Source organism: Trichosurus vulpecula, chromosome 1 (genome assembly GCF_011100635.1).
Source record: "Trichosurus vulpecula isolate mTriVul1 chromosome 1, mTriVul1.pri, whole genome shotgun sequence".
Lineage (NCBI taxonomy): Eukaryota > Metazoa > Chordata > Mammalia > Diprotodontia > Phalangeridae > Trichosurus > Trichosurus vulpecula.
The window spans coordinates 57,155,833-57,171,844 of NC_050573.1; the positions used below are offsets into that span (position 1 = coordinate 57,155,833).

The 16,012-nt window shown below is 47.9% G+C and overlaps 1 protein-coding gene across 8 annotated transcripts in view; it reads right to left on the reverse strand.

The window, feature by feature from the left end:
- Window positions 1-16,012, reverse strand: part of TCF3 (transcription factor 3) — a 100,684-nt gene that overhangs the window by 75,473 nt on the left and 9,199 nt on the right. For all 8 annotated transcript variants that reach the window (XM_036752523.1, XM_036752483.1, XM_036752508.1 and 5 more), the window contains exon 3: window positions 10,378-10,450. In XM_036752523.1, coding sequence (XP_036608418.1) covers window positions 10,378-10,450 — 73 coding nt within the window. The remainder of the gene's footprint in view (window positions 1-10,377; window positions 10,451-16,012) is intronic.

Consider the following 16,012-nt stretch of genomic DNA (forward strand, 5'->3'; position numbering starts at 1 on the left):
GAACAAATGCAAAAATGCATGAATATATTACTCTTCCTGTCATCAGAGCACGTGGGAGTCCCCCAAAAGGGTCAGACAATTTACACTTCAGTCATTGTCCACAGAAGGACTTGGATGACGGCCCCATACGAATCATCCTCCCCACTGTTTGTAGGGGCCTAGATTTAGAGCTGGAAAAGACCTCAGGGGCCATCTAATTTTACAGATGAGGAAACTGAGGCTTCCAAAGTTGAAGTAATTTCCCCCAGGCTATATAGATGAAAAGCAGAAGTAACAATACAAACTATATACCTAGCAGCCCATTGAGCACACAGCAGGGCACTAAGCTGGCAGTAGCAGAGAAAAACACCTGCCAGGCACTTCCACTCCTCTCCTCACCTCCTCCCATCCCACCCCCAGTCCCTGCTCCCTCTTAGGACCTGAGCACAAGGTGCTGGACTTACCAGCTAGGATGGGCCTTGGTCGCTCCCTCTGGCAGGAGTTTCCAGCCATTATCTTCATGGCACCTGCCCAGTTGGAGGGTGGGAGAAGATGAGGGCTGAGACACTCCTGACAGCAAGCCTGGCACCTGCCAACCCTGACTTCTGCTTAGGAAGAACAACTCTTCCTGCCTTGTTCCTCTGAGCTAACTAGTCCCACAGTGGTTCTGGGTCTGACCAGCACCCACTAATACTCCTGGCATCTGATAGGACAATGTGATACTTGGGAGAAAAAGCCAAGTTGTTAAGGGTGGATGTTTTTTTTTAATAGAGGGGGCTGGGAGACAGCCTTGGCCTCAGGAAGTAATCCCATTATCCTGTTGGAACAATGGGCCCAGAAACCAGGGCTGAGCTAAAAGCTCTTAAGTGCCACCCCCTAGTGCCTCAGGCCCTATTTGCCCATGACTCACAGCCCCAGGAACTGTTACCCAAACAAGGCTATACACACACCAATAGTCCTAGGACAGGCGGAAGGATATTTAAAAAAAGCGGGGAGGGAAGGGTTAGACATACCGTGGCCTAAGAATGTAATGGAATCCCCCGCTGTGCCCTCAGAGGTGACTAATGTGATGTAGACTGAAAAGCGAGGAAAGAGCTCCACAAACTGATGCATATTCGAGGAAGCCAAGAGTACAGGCCTGGTGACCACAGAACTACCAAGAAAATAAGAAAAGAACTACCCAGGCTCTGAAGAAGAACTGAGAAGACACGCCCACCCCTTTGTAGGGGTGCACCCGAACAGATTTTCAGACTCCTCTGATACACTGATCAATTAATTATCCAGATTTCCATCCCCAGTCCTTTTCTTCTTTGTCTTTCACAACTGTCTGTTATATGGATGGCTTTCTTGGAGGGGAAGGGAGGGGATACTGGGGAAACTATGGTGTTAAAAAAAAAAACCCAAAAGGCATCAATAGAAACTTAAAACAAAATGAAAAGGGGAGCTGAACAAGAGGGAAAGAGAGTAAGAGAGCTGGGAGGGGCTGGTTTTGGGGAGCTGCTTCCAAATGGCTCTCTGGAGAATGGTCTAACCTGGCCCTTTTCTCTCTGCCTCCTCCTATTAATCCCCTGAAGAAGCTGCCAGAACCATCTTCTCAAGTCCAGTTTAGGTCACTGCTGTCCTGCTCACACACCTTTGAATCAGAAGAACTTGGGTGAGCCCCAGCTTGTCTCTTCCACTGCTCTGGGAATAACCCCACTCCTTCCCAGGTCCATACACACCAGTCCATAAGGATTCTAACCTTAGAAAGAACATCTACTGGGCTGAGTCCCCACTAGCCTCTCTTTCTCTGTCCATCATTTAGGACAGAGTTGCTTAATCTGATTACTGTATTTCAATATAATTGGTTTCTTACAGAAGTCTTATGGATTTTATTTTATGCATTTAAAAATATTCTGAGAAAGGGATCCATGACCCCCCAAAAAGAGTTAAGAACCCCTGAGTCTACAACACACCCACACCTAATAATGCAGGGAAGAGCCCAGACTTGGCAATTCAAAGACCTGGGTTCTAGTCCCAATTCTGTGACCCTGGGCAAGTCTTTGGACTCTGGCTTCCACACCTCTCCAGTGAGGTTGGGTGCTCATGGGTGGGGGCAGTAAGAATTCAAGGGGAGACAAACAAGAGCTCCACTTTTCCTTGGAGGGTGGGGGGAACGAGGTGAGGACATCCCTATGCTAATGCTGCTGGATATTCAGAAGCAAAATGCCAACTAGAGGGCAACAGGCGGCCATGGTCAGCAATGCTTCCCCCCTCTTGCTATGAGAAAATGGTGATGGGGAGGGGCTTTTCATAAGCCTTTGAAACAAGGAACCTTGGTGATTTCTGACCAGTGGAACTAAGGGGAGAGGGACTAGGAAACACAGAACCATGCAGTCTTTGATTAAACCTTTCTTAGAACCATCATCAGAACCTCACTCAAAACTCTAGAACATGGAACCTTAGATCCCTAGAGTATCATGATGACTCAGAAACCTTAAAAATTCAAAACCAGGAACTCTATACTCCTGGAGTATAAAACCAGAGACTCTCCAGACCTAAACCTGCCTCTTTAAATCACAGATACTGAAGACTTCCAACAGAACTAAGGTTCTTTCCAATGACCTCTTATTCAATGCAAAAATCTTCCCTCCAGCATCCCTGATGAGTGGACATTCAGCCTCTGGTTGAACATCCTCAGTGATGTGGAGCTCCTACCTCCCAAGTCAGTCCGAGCTGGGCTTTTTAGACATCACTCCCAGAAAGGGCAGAAGAATATTTGGGGAGAGGATGGAGAAGTAGGGGAGAGATTTATAATTGCACCATCTCTGGAGTCAGAGGGGCAGCTCAGTGGCACAGTGGATGGAGTGCTGGGCCTGAAGTCAGGAAGACTCATTGTCCTGAGTTCAAATTCACCCGCAGACACATACAAGCTGTATGAACCTGGGCAAGTCACTTAACCCCGTTTGCCTCAGTTTCCTCATCTATAAAGGAGCTGAAGAAGGAAATGACAAACTCCAAGAAAACCTTCAAAATGGTATATGACTGAAGCGACTGAACAACAACTTGAATGAGAGGATCTGGGTTCAAATTTCCCTTCCTCCCTCCACCATGCCCCACAATCCCTAAGTGACCTTAAAGCCACTGAGCCTCCTTGGGCTTCACTTTCTTCAACAGCAAAATGACACGAGTTGGATTGGATGACCTCAAAGGTATAAAAATCTACAGATCAGACCCATGACTTGATCCTCGATGGGTGACCTTAGGTAAGCTACCTTGTCTATGCTACGTCCTCATGTGTGAAGAGGGGCCGACACAGAGAGATCTGCCTGACACCCCTCTTCTGGGATATTCGGAGAGGAGACGGGGTGCTAGCAAAAAAAAAAAACACACACAAAGGAGGAGGTAGGGTCAGCTCATGTTGCCCCTAGTGGGAGAAGGGGAAGGAAGAAGAGAAAGATCAGTCCTTGTAGATCTGGGCGCTGAAAGCGGAACTAGAAGGCACAAGTCCGGCCAGAGGTACCTGGCCACGCTAGCTCAGACCTGGGCAACAGGGACATCGGGGTTCACAGATCATGGATTCATCACTGGAAGGCCCACAGGGATCACTGGCTCCAAGGGCCTCATAGTACAGATGGGGAAACTGAGGTCACGTTGGGAATAAGGAGGGCTGGGATTGGGTTCCCAGCTCCCTCATCTTCAAACCCAATATCTCTCCCAAAACACCACACTACCTCCTAATATGTTAGCTGGCCTTAGGGAAGAGAAAATGCCAAGGGGACCCCAGATCCCAATCACTGCCAGGTGTAAGGAGATCAATACTAGTGTGATAAAACACAGATGTCACAGAGTTGGAGTCACCCCCTAGGAAACTAGAGAGGGTAGTTAAGAAAGCTGGGTCTTAGAGTCAGGACGATCTGAGTACAAATGATAACCTTCAGACATGTATTAGCTGTGTGACCCTGGGCAAGCCTCATTTTCCCCAACCGTAAATGGGGACGATGATAGCACCTACCTCACAAAGGTAGCAAAGGGCCCAGGCCCTTAAAAAATGTTTATTCCCCTTCCTTATTCTCCCCCATACCTGCCCTGGTTTCCCAAGAGGCCCAAGGCCATTTTAACTGATCTGTGAGTCTGGCAAAGTCATGCTTCTACAACAAAGCTGACGCAGTACTTTCCTTACAACACATATATCCCAAATACCTGATGAGGAAATCGAGGCTTGGGAGAGGTAAGCTCACTAGGCGGTCACCTGGTCAGCAGGTCTTACAGCCTCCATTTTACTGAGGAGGACATCAAGGCTCTAAGTGAAATAATTTGACCAACACTCTCTCCACCATCCCTCTTGAGAGATGAACAGGTAAGGAAGGCCAAAGCAAGCCAGGGTAGCCAGGTTTCCCAGGAGGCAGCTTTCTTCCTCGAGCTCTGTTATCAGCATGGGCTGTGCAGCAGAACATTCCTCAAAGGACAAGCAGCCCTCCTCTCATCTCAACCAGAGGGAGACCGGGGGGCCCACGGCAAGCCCCACCCTGAGCAGCCACCAGGCTCAGCTGCTCCCAGATGTGGGAGGCCTGGCTTGTAAGAACACAAAAAGCCAGAGTTGTCTCTTGCTTTGGATGGGTGGAGCTGGTTTCCCTAGGGCAACAATTTACCAGGGCAGGATTAATGAGAAGTAGAGGTTGGAGGAGGGAAGAAGAAAAATACCTTTTTATAAGGTGCCATCCCCAGGGGGAAGGGCCTAACCTGGGCCACAGGCAGGGATGGAGAGAAGGAGCTGCTTTCTCAGGAGGGGCCCAAGATCATGAAGGAGGCAGGCACCATCTCAATCCCCCTTTCCATCCTATCTCTGGAATCAAACTATGCTAGCAGGGATAGAGTGGGAGGGTAGGGAAAAGAAGGTCCCCACGGTGCCTCAGGAGACAATGCCCACAATGGGTGACGCCCTCTACCAGGAGACAGGAAATTTCAACTCCAGTCCCAGCTTTGTTATGAACTCTGTGTGCCCCTAGCAAGTGGCTTACCCTTTGGCCTTTGGTTTCTCCATGAGTAAAGAGGGAACAATAAAAGCCAACCCTGCCTACATCATAGGGGTATTTCTAAGAACTCTGGTACCAGATGGTACAGTACTTAGGCCTAAAAGCCAGAATGTCTGAGCTGGGAGAGGGCTTAGAACACAGAATGTCAGAGGTGGGAGGGACTTAGAACACAAGATGTCAGAGCTGGGAGGTCCCTTAGGACACAGAACCTTAGAGCTGGGAGGGCCCTTAAAAGGCAGAGTTTTAGAACTTTCTGAATTAAATGGGAATTTGGGGGGGAATTTTGTGGAAGCCACAGACGACATGCAAAGGCCAGCAGACAACACAGAAAAAGTTCAGAAACTCAGAAATGCATGAAATATATATATAGCATTATGTAATATATCCCAAATTTTAGAATAAGGTACTAGAAACACCCCATAAAAGAAAAAGAAAAAAAATGAGACCTCTCCTCTGGTATGAAGGGAATGTCAAAAAACTACACAGATTTTCCAGATCTCGGGGGGCACCGTGTGCCCAACCTCCAAGGGGTGGAAGGGGTAACTATAGTCCAACCCTTTCATTTCACAGACAAGTCAGACAGAGGAAGTGACTTGGTCACAGTCACATAGTGAGTGTCAAACCCCAGTCTCCCAAGCCCCTTTCCATGCAGCTTCTGTGGTACCTACATCATGCCTGGAGATTACTATATAGACACAGTGATGATCAATAATCACATCCTCTTAGAACTTAGCCCAGAGAGGTGTCCAAAAGGACCACTGGACCAGCCCAGCCCAACCCCCACCAGAGACAATAGAAAATGTCAATAAGCACAACCCACTGTGCTGTCCTGCCCTGGCCACAGGCTGCTTTCCTTCCTGTGCACTCTGGATCAGCACTGGACATGGGAGTACCTATCTACGGGGCAGATAGAGGTGAGTAAGATACAGTCCCTGTCTGCTGTGGACTAGACGTGCCACGAGAACTTCACAGACACTGAGTCTTCTCTCTGAGCCCTCATGCAGTGAGGGGTCTGACGGAAAGGACACTCTGCCAGGAGTTTAAGCACCAGGAACTAGAACCTGGTCACTTATTAAGCATGTGACCTTGGGCTTGTCACCCTCCTTTCTACGTCTTGGCTTGCTTACCTGTGGAATGGGGATAATACTTCCTATCATAGTACCACTTTGCAGGACTATCATGGGGATCAACTGAGACCCTCATGAACTTCAAGGCATCTGCTGTTTCCATTACTATTACCCCTTCCTTCGACTGTGTTTTCACTAGCCTCTAGTGGAAGCTTAGCATCACGAATGTGGGCAACACACAGGATTCTGAGGACTCCAGAGGCTTTACCAAACTGCCAAAAGAGTCGAGGGTATAGAAAAGGCCATGAAACCCTGGGGTTCGAGGACAAAATCTTAACAGGGTAGAAGCATCATCATCACGAGGCCAACCAGGAACAGAGATACTAGCTGGGATTAGGAGATAAATGCAAACTTCCCTGAGGCTTCTCCAAAACACCAACCCATCTCCTGCCCATCACCCTTCCTCACCTGCTGCCTCTTCAGCTAATCCCCTCCCCCCATTAAAGAGCTCAGAATCTGAGCACACCAATATTCTAGGATTCTTCTCATTCAATATTCTAAGATGCTAATATTCAAATATTTTAGGACTCTGACACTTAAAGATTCTTTTCATTGTTTATAGCTGAAGGGAAGGGAGGGGTGTGTGTGTTTTTGTGCTTTTGGTGGGGTGGGGTCAGTGGCAAAAAAAGATATGATTTTGAAAAGCAGTATTTTGTGCCCAAGATTTGTGCCAGCCTTCCCAGGGCAGCCCTGGGACCTTCCCATTCCATTCCGTTCTGTGCTTCCCTCCCTTAAACAAAATCCATCCTTGCTGCCCTGGTGATAGGGAAATGTCACCCAGAGCCATCCATCACTGAGCTTCTGGAGCCACTGGCTGAGAGTGGAGGCCATGCTTACTGTCCAGAAGGCCCTGACCCCAAGGGGAAGCTCCAAGATCTCTCTCTTCCTTCAGCTAATCTCCAAATGGTGATGGAAACTCCCTTCTTCTGAAGCTTCTGAGAGAGCTACCAAGACTCCCTCCCCTCCCTCTACACAACGGAACTTCTCTGCTTGGCTTTGCACCTTCTGCAGAGTAAGGAGGCTCAGCAGAAGGAAAGAATGCTACCCGGCAGGGCAGTGAACACCCCTTACTCTAAGCAGCAGAAACAGCCCAGGATTCCCCTCCCTCTTCCTTCCCAGAACCCAACTTGCTGCTTCTTTTGGATTCCTGTTTTTAGTAAAAAGCACGGAGGACTTGGGTTCACATCCCAACTCTGACACTACCTGTGTGAGGCCTCTTTGGGCCTCAGTTTCCTATCCTGTAGAGAGAGTTGGACTTGGTTACCTTTCAGGTGCCTCCCAGCTCTAAATCTACACTCTACTTCCAGAGTTCTAAGACCCTCTCAGACTCCAACACTCTATGGCCCCTTGACTCACAAAGGTCTATACGAGGCATCAAAGCCAAGAAACTTTCCAATATTTCTCTCTACCCAGAGCCCTAAGACTGAGCTGGGAGGAAAGGGCTTTGGGGATGTGAGGCCCGCCAGGGGCATGCAGTGGTTTACTATTGGGCTCTGGGAGCTGGTGGGGAGCAGGCCTAAAAAGAGACATTTTTATGAACTTACCCAAACTTAACCAAAAGCCTTGTCCTGATCAAAGGGAGGCCTTCATCACACACTCCTGCGAAATTCAGGGAACAGAGCAAATACAACAGGAAGTAGGGCGACCACAAAGTCCCAGCAAAAGGCAAAGATCTTCAGTCAGCCTGATCACCCGAGGCTGGAGCCACCAGACTATCTCAGGCCAGGATGAGGCTCCAATCCCACTTTCAGCAGGCATTCCCAAGACCTCCCATTTCTGCTGCCTTCCCCAATAAGATGATCTCCCATTTACACTGTATAGAGCCTGCCCCCCTAGGGACTTCCAGGTTGTCTCTCTATTAGCATATGAACTCCTCAAGGGTAGGAACATCTTTCATTTCTTAATTAACGAGTGCATGTTGACTGACTTTTGGACTGAGGACCTCAGAAATCAAACCTGTCAAGACCAGGAGGATTCTGATATTGCTTACCATGGGGAGAAAAGCCCAGAAAATAAAGATTCAGGGAGGCAAGGGATCTTAGGGATCCCCCTAGCTTTGGGTGCCAGCATCAAATCAACACCGACTAGATTAGACAAATTACAGCCTCCCTTGGAGTCTCAGTTTCTTTTTCTCTAAAATGGAGAGGGGTAGCTAGGTGGCGCATTGAGTAGAGCATTGGCCCTGGAGTCAGGAGGACCTGAATTCAAACACTTGACACTTGGCACACTTACTAGCTGGGTGACCTTGTGCAAGTCACTTAACCCCAATTGCCCTGCCTTCTCCACTCAAAAAACAAAACAAAAAAAATAAAATGGGGATAATCACCCTTATGCCACAAGGTAGTTGTGGGCAGAAGACATGGTGTAAAGTTACAGAGATCTGAGGGATATCATTTCAGCTTCAGAAAATGGGGAGAGTAAGGCCCAGGGGGTCAGGTCAAGCAGCTTGTCCAAAATCATACAGGCAGAAAAGTGGCAGAACAGGGGATTCAAATTCAAGTCTTCCCTCCCAATCCAGTCCGGTTTCCCCAGTAGCAGGCTGGGCTTCCCCAGGGGACAGTGTTGGTTATTAACAGTCTGGGCTGAAAGGCATTTCTCCCAATGGCTGGCTGGCCCACCATCCTCCCCTGAGGCCATGCTGACCTAATGGTTCCCTAATGTGGCCAGACAGCTTCTACCTGGCCTAGGCCAGGTACAGCAAATCTATCCAGCCAACTCAGCCTTCCAGACTGCCTGCAGGGGCAGGACAAAATTGTGTTCTACCACAGCCAGAAGCTTAGAACCTACAGTATCAGTATCTGAAGGAAAATTAGAACATATAAGGTCAGAATGGGGAGGGATGTTAAAACACAAAATATCACAGTTGGGAGGGACCTTAGAATAAGAGGTCAAGGATGGAAACTCAGAATGTCTGAGCTGGGAGGGCCCTTAGAACATAGGGTCATCAGAGCTGGGAGGGCTCTTAGAACTCAGGATGTCAGAGCTGGGAGGGCCCTTAGAACACAGGATGTCAGACCTGGGAGGGTACTTAGAACACAGGGTGTCAAAAGTGGGAGGGCCCTCAGAACACAGACTGTCAGAGCCTAAAGGGTCCTTAGGACATGGAATTAACTAGCTAAAACCACTCTGTCTCACTAATGGGGAAAGTGAAAGCCACTCAGTCACTGCTCTCTCAAGCCCCCTACTCGATGCAGGAATCCCTTCTACACTAACCTTAAGCAGGCACTAGTACTCTACCTCAGTGTCTCTATGGTGAGCTCCTCCGCTCAGTGAGCTCCAGCCTGTCAACATCTCCTAAAGTGTGATGCCTAGATCTGACCATGATATTCCAGCTAGGGTCTGACTAGGGCTTAGGACATCCCTCATATGGATTGTATTCAAGCAGATGTATCTTATCAGTGACTCATTCTAGGCTTAAGGTACACTGAGACCCCCAGGTCTTTTTCCCCTCCCAAAGGAAATGCTACCCAGCCTAACCAGCTCTCTGCTGCTTCATTTGGATTTCTGAATCTACCTGCACGATTTTGCATTTATCTTCATCTAGGTTCCAAGTATTTATTTCCTTCTGAAATTTATCTGTCCTCTGTAGAAAGAATTAGCTCTTCTTCAACCTTAAGATTCCCCACCTCCCAAGCCCACGTGTTGTAGACACTTTCCCATCTACAAACAATGCAGGGAGGAATCAGTTCTTTCACAGGACTCCGGCCTCCTCCTTTCTTGTTCCTTAATCTCTTATAACACTGATAGCTACAAATATGAATGGGGCTTTGAGATCTGACTCTGTCTTTTCCCTCCATTAAGCCTTGATCTGTAAGTAGAGAGACAGGTCCCTAAGACAATCTTCCACCTTCCATGTTAACCCCTCCACCTTGAAGGAGCAGCTTTCCTAGAGCCCTTGCAAAGACACCTGGAGATCACTTAGCAGTGGGAGACATTTCTCCCAGGCTGAAGCCAGGGAGGGTTCATTTTCTTTACTGGGAAGCCACAAGCTTCCTTACTTTCACTGTTTCTTCACCAATTTCTCCTTCCTCTACTCCAACTTCAAAAATTGTTCCAGGAGTCAATAGCACTTAGTCCTTCTCATCTCTGGGTTATCAGACAACCAGAGACCAGGAGATGGGAAAGCCAGGATACGATATCAGTCACTCCAAGCAAGAGGCCTGGTTGCAGGGGGTGGGGAGGGGAGTGGAGAACAGAACACATTTCGGTTTATTTCGATATTTGACGAAACAACAAGGAAAATAAAATCACGATACCTGAGCCTCCAAACTGAGTGCTGGTCAATGTGGTGGGCCTGGATTTTCCATTGGCCACTGGCAACGGGAACATCTAAAAAACAGACAAAAAGAGACACAGAGGGACAGAGAAAGATAGAGGGTGGAGGGAAGAAAAAGAGATTTGGGTAAGACTTTGTTGTTCAGGTGTGGGATTAACTTTTGGTATGGGGAGGGGTGGAACATCCAAAAAAATCTTTTTAACCCAGGGCTGAACTTTTAAAGAAAACTATAATGTTGAATCAAAAATACTACAGATAATAGGAATTAAAACCTCTCATTTTTATTGATGGGGAAATTGAGGCCCAGAGCAAGGAAAAGACTAGTTTGATGCTTCCTAACAAAATCAGTGGCAGAGCTGGGTCTAGGGCCCAGAGCTGCATCCAAAGAGAAAGATGCTGGGGATTATGGCTGAGTCTAAGGGGCCTCAATTCCTCCTGCATTCATGGCCCAGCGGTGTGAGTCATGGAAAATCATTGGAGGAAAACAAGATGTTCAGTGGTTTTAATCCCTACTACAGAAACAGTGTGTCTTCATCAAGAACAGGTAATGCCAGAATAATATCCTTTTTCTGGACAGGGTTACTAGACCAATGGGGAATGTCATAGCATTCCTAGTCTTCAACAAGGCATTGTGACCAGGATCAACTTATGGGCAAGACAGACACAGACCACATAGAAGTGAGGCAGATTCAAAACTAGCTGAATGGTGGGACCCAAAGAGAAGTATTAATAGGTCAATGCTAATTTAGAAGGAAGTCTCTAGTCCTCCACTACTATGGATCTGCCCTTGGCAGGGTGCCATTTAAACATTTTAATCTCCAACAACAATAATGGAAAAGGTAGTAAGCGTTTTTTAACCACCTACTGTGTGCCTGGCACTGTGCTAAGCATTTTACAAATATCTCACTGGACCCTCACAACAACCCTGAGAGGTAAAATGATCCCCACTTTACAGATGAGGAAACTGAGGCACATTAAAGGTAAGTGATTTGCCAAAGTCTGATTTTATTATTTTGTTATTTTCATTTATTTTTTGTTTATAACACTCAGTTCCACAGTTTTTGAGTTCCAAATTTTCTCCCCCTCCCCACCAAGATGGCACGTAATCCGGTATAGGTTCTACATATACCTTCACATTAAACTTATTTACACAACAGTCAAGTTATAAAGAATTATAACCAATGGAATGAACCATGAGAAAGAAAGAAAACCAAAAAACAAGGAAAAAAAAAAGAGAGCGAATAAGTTTGCCTCAATCTGCATTCAGACTCCGTAATTCTTTCTCTAGATGTGGATAGCAAAGTCTGATTTTGAACTCAGGTCTTCCTGACTCCAGGCCTGACACCATTCACTGTGCCACCTAGCTGTCCTCTAGAATGGATGGGCTGAATCTAAATAAAGTGACATTTAAGAGGCATACACGTAAAGTCCTACACTTGGATTCAACCAACCAGAAGGGAAGGCATGGCCTGACAACAGATGCCATGAAAAATACCAGGTAGCATTAATGGTCTCCAAGTGCCACGCGCCAATCATAAGATACGGCCATCATACAATTACTGCAATGGTAGCCTGTACTAAAACGCCCTGTGTTGAAAATGGAGCGAGGGGTGGCCAGGCCCTCTGTCTTCTGCCTGGAAAACCATCCAGTCCTGAGCAACAAATTACAGAGTGGAGATGGACAAGTGGAACATATGCAGGAGGCTAACCAGGATAATGGGAAGACGTTATTACGAGAGGTCCAGTTAAAGGGACCAGAGATGTTTGGCTCCAGAAGAGAAGGCGCAGGCAAAAGAGGAGAGCAGTTTTTGAATATCTGAGGAAGAAGGATCCCACTTATTCTGCTTGGCCCTAGAGAGCAGAAAGTGAGAGAAACTGACAAAAACCATAGTGGAAGATCTAGGCTCTATGTGTGAGAAAATCACCAAGTGCTCAGGGCTACCCAAACTTGGGATGGCCTCCCTTTGAACTTGTGAGGATTCCCCATTCCGGGAAGAACCCTTCAAGCAGATCAAAGAAACCAGAGAAGTGCATCCTATTGAACCAGAAGACACTGGAGACCCCTTCCTGCTCTGAGGGCTTGTCATTCTATGGATTTCTAAGGTCTCTTTTAGCTGCTGACACTGATTGAGAAGCACTCCGGTGGGAGGGAGCTCAGCGAGGACCTGTTTCAATCTACTTCCTTGACACATGAAGTGGGCCTCAGTTTCCTCAGAGAGAGAGAGAGAGAGAGAGAGAGAGAGAGAGAGAGAGAGAGTGTGAGAGAGTGTGTGTGTGTGTGTGTGTGTGCGCGTGCGTGCGTGCTCGAGTGTGTATGGCAGATGGAGGGGCACTGAGGAGACTGGCCTGGTAGACAAAAAGTAAAGGGTCTGTTTACGTAGAGAAGTGAGGAAGGAAGAGATGGCAGATGTTAAGCTGGAAGGGACCTCAGCTGCAGGTATTCTGGAAGTAGAGCTGCTGGGTGAGACTGATCGCAGGTCTTCTGATGTGGTTGGAAAAGGAGGTTTCGGCCAAACTTGGGACAGGGGGAGGGAGGCAAAGGAGAGGAGCTTCAAGAACTCCAGGCTAAGGACTTGAGACCTTCTCAGAGTCACTAAAGGGCTTCTGAGCAGGAGGAGGGGTGGGGGGTGAGGAGGTGAATGGAAAGCTGCTGTAGAAACCCAGCAGAGAAACGAGACCCGGCCTTGCCTGTCTCCCATCCTCTCTTTATTCCCTGCCTCCCTGGTACCTGAAAAAAAAAACTGCCTGGGTATTTAATTCCTCAAAGATTAAGCAGATTAGCAACATTAAAAAAATCCTAACAAGAGAAAAAACAGCCCATCCCTCTGGGGCTGGGATCCCTCTTCCTCTAAGCAGCTATAAGAGAGACAGGGCCCTGGCTGGGGTTCTGCTTCCTGAAAAAGGGACAAGGTCTGGGCCTGGGATGTCATTGGGTAGAAGATCGCTCAAAGCCCATCACCCCTTCCTGTCACTTATAATATCAAGGGAGCTGCCTCCGGTATGTAGTGACTTACCCAAGATCCCACATTTGACCAGTATAGGTAAGAGGTAGGGCTAAAACCCAGATCTTTCAGGCTCTGAGGCCAGTCCTGTATCCACTAGGCAAGGGGTGGGGAACCTGTGGCCCTCTAGGTCCTCAAGTGTGGCCCTTTGACCAAATCCCTTTGGATTTGGGCAAAACTTGAGCACTTAAAGGACCACAGGTGGCCCTCGAGGCCACAAGTTCCCCACCCCTGCACTAGGCCATAACTTTTCTTAGTGGAAAAACACTCACTTTGAGAGTTTTAAAGTTTGCAAAGTGATTCCCATATGCGAACTCAATGGGCTCTAACCATTATGGAGTTTTAGGCACTTGATCAAGGCTTAGATCCTCACTTCACAGAGGAGTCTGAAGATCAGAGAGGACAAGTGATTTGCCTGGACTTACACAACATTCCTCTTGACTCCCAAGCCCATCACTCTTTCTACTACGGTCAATTGAGATGAAGTCTGATAACCCGAGCCTGTGAGAGCTAGTTAGTGGAAAGAGACACCTCGGCTCGGGCCTCTCCTTGGGGGGCAATTCCAGGCCTGAGCCTAGTGTTTGCAGGCCTCAGGGCTCCAGCTCCAGCCTCAGAGGGCTCCTTGCCCTTCCCTGCCACAGCTACCAGCCAGTTTCCCCACAGATTATGCCCCTGCTGGGAGTGGGCTACCTTCCTGCTTTCTCTAAGTCTGATCTATCCTTCAAGTCCCCTGAGAAGACCAACAGATCATTCTTCCCTGATGCCTTAAGGTTCTCCCAGAGCACCTTCCCCATTAACATCCATTGTACAGTGACTTGTCCACGATCATACAGCAAAGAGCGGTCCAGCAGGAAGTATGCTGGAGTTGGAGGCAGGGGACCTCTTACAAGTCCCTTCCCAAATCTGGATCAGTTTCCTAATCTGTAAAATGGGAGATGAAATGGGGAAGAGGATGGACTAACTCACGGGCTCTTATTTTGGGCTCAATAAACATTTTTCTAAAATAACTCTATTTTAAAATACTTGGTTTTCTTTGAAAAAATCCTATGAATTTTCTTTTATGCATTTAAAAACCTTATTTTGAGGCATCCCTCCATAGATTTCACTAGACTCACAGCCAAAGGAGTCCAAGTCACAAAAGAAGGTGAAAAGACCCTGGTGCAAAGACTCTCTAAAGTCCTCTCTGGCTTTAAAGTCCAGGATTTTGTGAGACTGCTAGCTACCCACGAACCCAGGATGTGACCACCTAGAGGCCTCTCTGGCAAGCCAGGCCAGGGAGGTGAGGTCTCCCTGCACAGGGCTCTTACAGCATTCCCCTTCCAAACACACAGCTCAATGCTCCCTTCAGTCCTTTGGGAGGGCAGGGGCAGCACTTCACATTGAGGTGCCCTCCCTACTCCTCCTACAGGGCCTGACCAGGAAAGACCTGGGCACAGTAAGAAATAGTGATTGACCCACTGAAATCAGTGCTTTGGTACTCTTCTAGACCAAAAGGCAGCAGGGGGATGGTCCAAAGGGCCCTGGAACAAGAGTTGGGAGGCCTGGACCCCTGCCCTCATCCACTTACATAAGGTAGGACGGATAGTCTTGGGCAAATCAGGCCCTCTCTCTGGGCTTCAGTATTCCCCCCTGTAAAATGAGGGGCTTGGGAACCAGATCTCTAAAAGGCCATTTATTTAAAGCTTCTCCCTGGCTGTGACATTTACTGTTCTAATGTCCTTCCCAGCTCTTCCATCCAGTGTTCTAAGGTTCCCTCCCCACCAACTCTGACATTCTGTGTTCCAAGGACCTTCCCAGCTCTGCCTCTTTGTGTTCTTAGGGCCAGATAATCCTAGTTCTAAATCTATCACTATCTCCCTGTGGGAACCAGACCAAGTTACTTCCCAGATCAAGGTTCCTACCTTCCAGGTCAGGGATACCTCAATTGATTTTGGGTAGGGCCTTCTAAGGTTAAAAAAAAAAACAAAAACAAAACCATTGTGCATCAGGCTTCCTCTTACACCCTGGGATAGCTCAGTCACAGGATGCTGAAACTGAAAGGAAGCTTAACAGGCCTAATCCAATGCTGCCACTTTTTAGATGGGGAAAATGAGACTGGAAGAGGGGAAATCACTTGCCCAAGGTCACACAGCAAGGCAGATAACAGAACCAGGACTAGAAGCCAGGTTTCTTGACCTTGAGGCCAAGTCTTTCCACAATAGGGCACTTCATCCCTAAAACAGAGGTCTGGCTGTTGGGGCCTCTGAGGTGCTAGTGCGTGGAAATGAGTTCAAATGAATGAACCTGAGTTCACTGAGCATTGTCTCCTGTTTTGTCTCACTGGCAGCCTTTTTTTTTTTTTGGGTATGCTTTCTGCTTTGGGGGCTTCCACCCCCTTGCTATTTATAGACCTGCTTTACAACCTTCTGCCCACCCACACATCTCCTAGGGGCGGTCCTGGAAGACACCCAGGCCCCCCACTCTGGGATCCCTCCCCCAACCTCCTGGTAGACACGTGAGCTCTTCCTTCCCCTCTCCCTCCCTCTGCTTTGTGGCAGGGGATGGGCTGTGGGGCCCCCAGCTGACGTGTCATTTCTGTCTCTCTCTCTCTCTCCTCTCTCTCTCTCTCTCTCT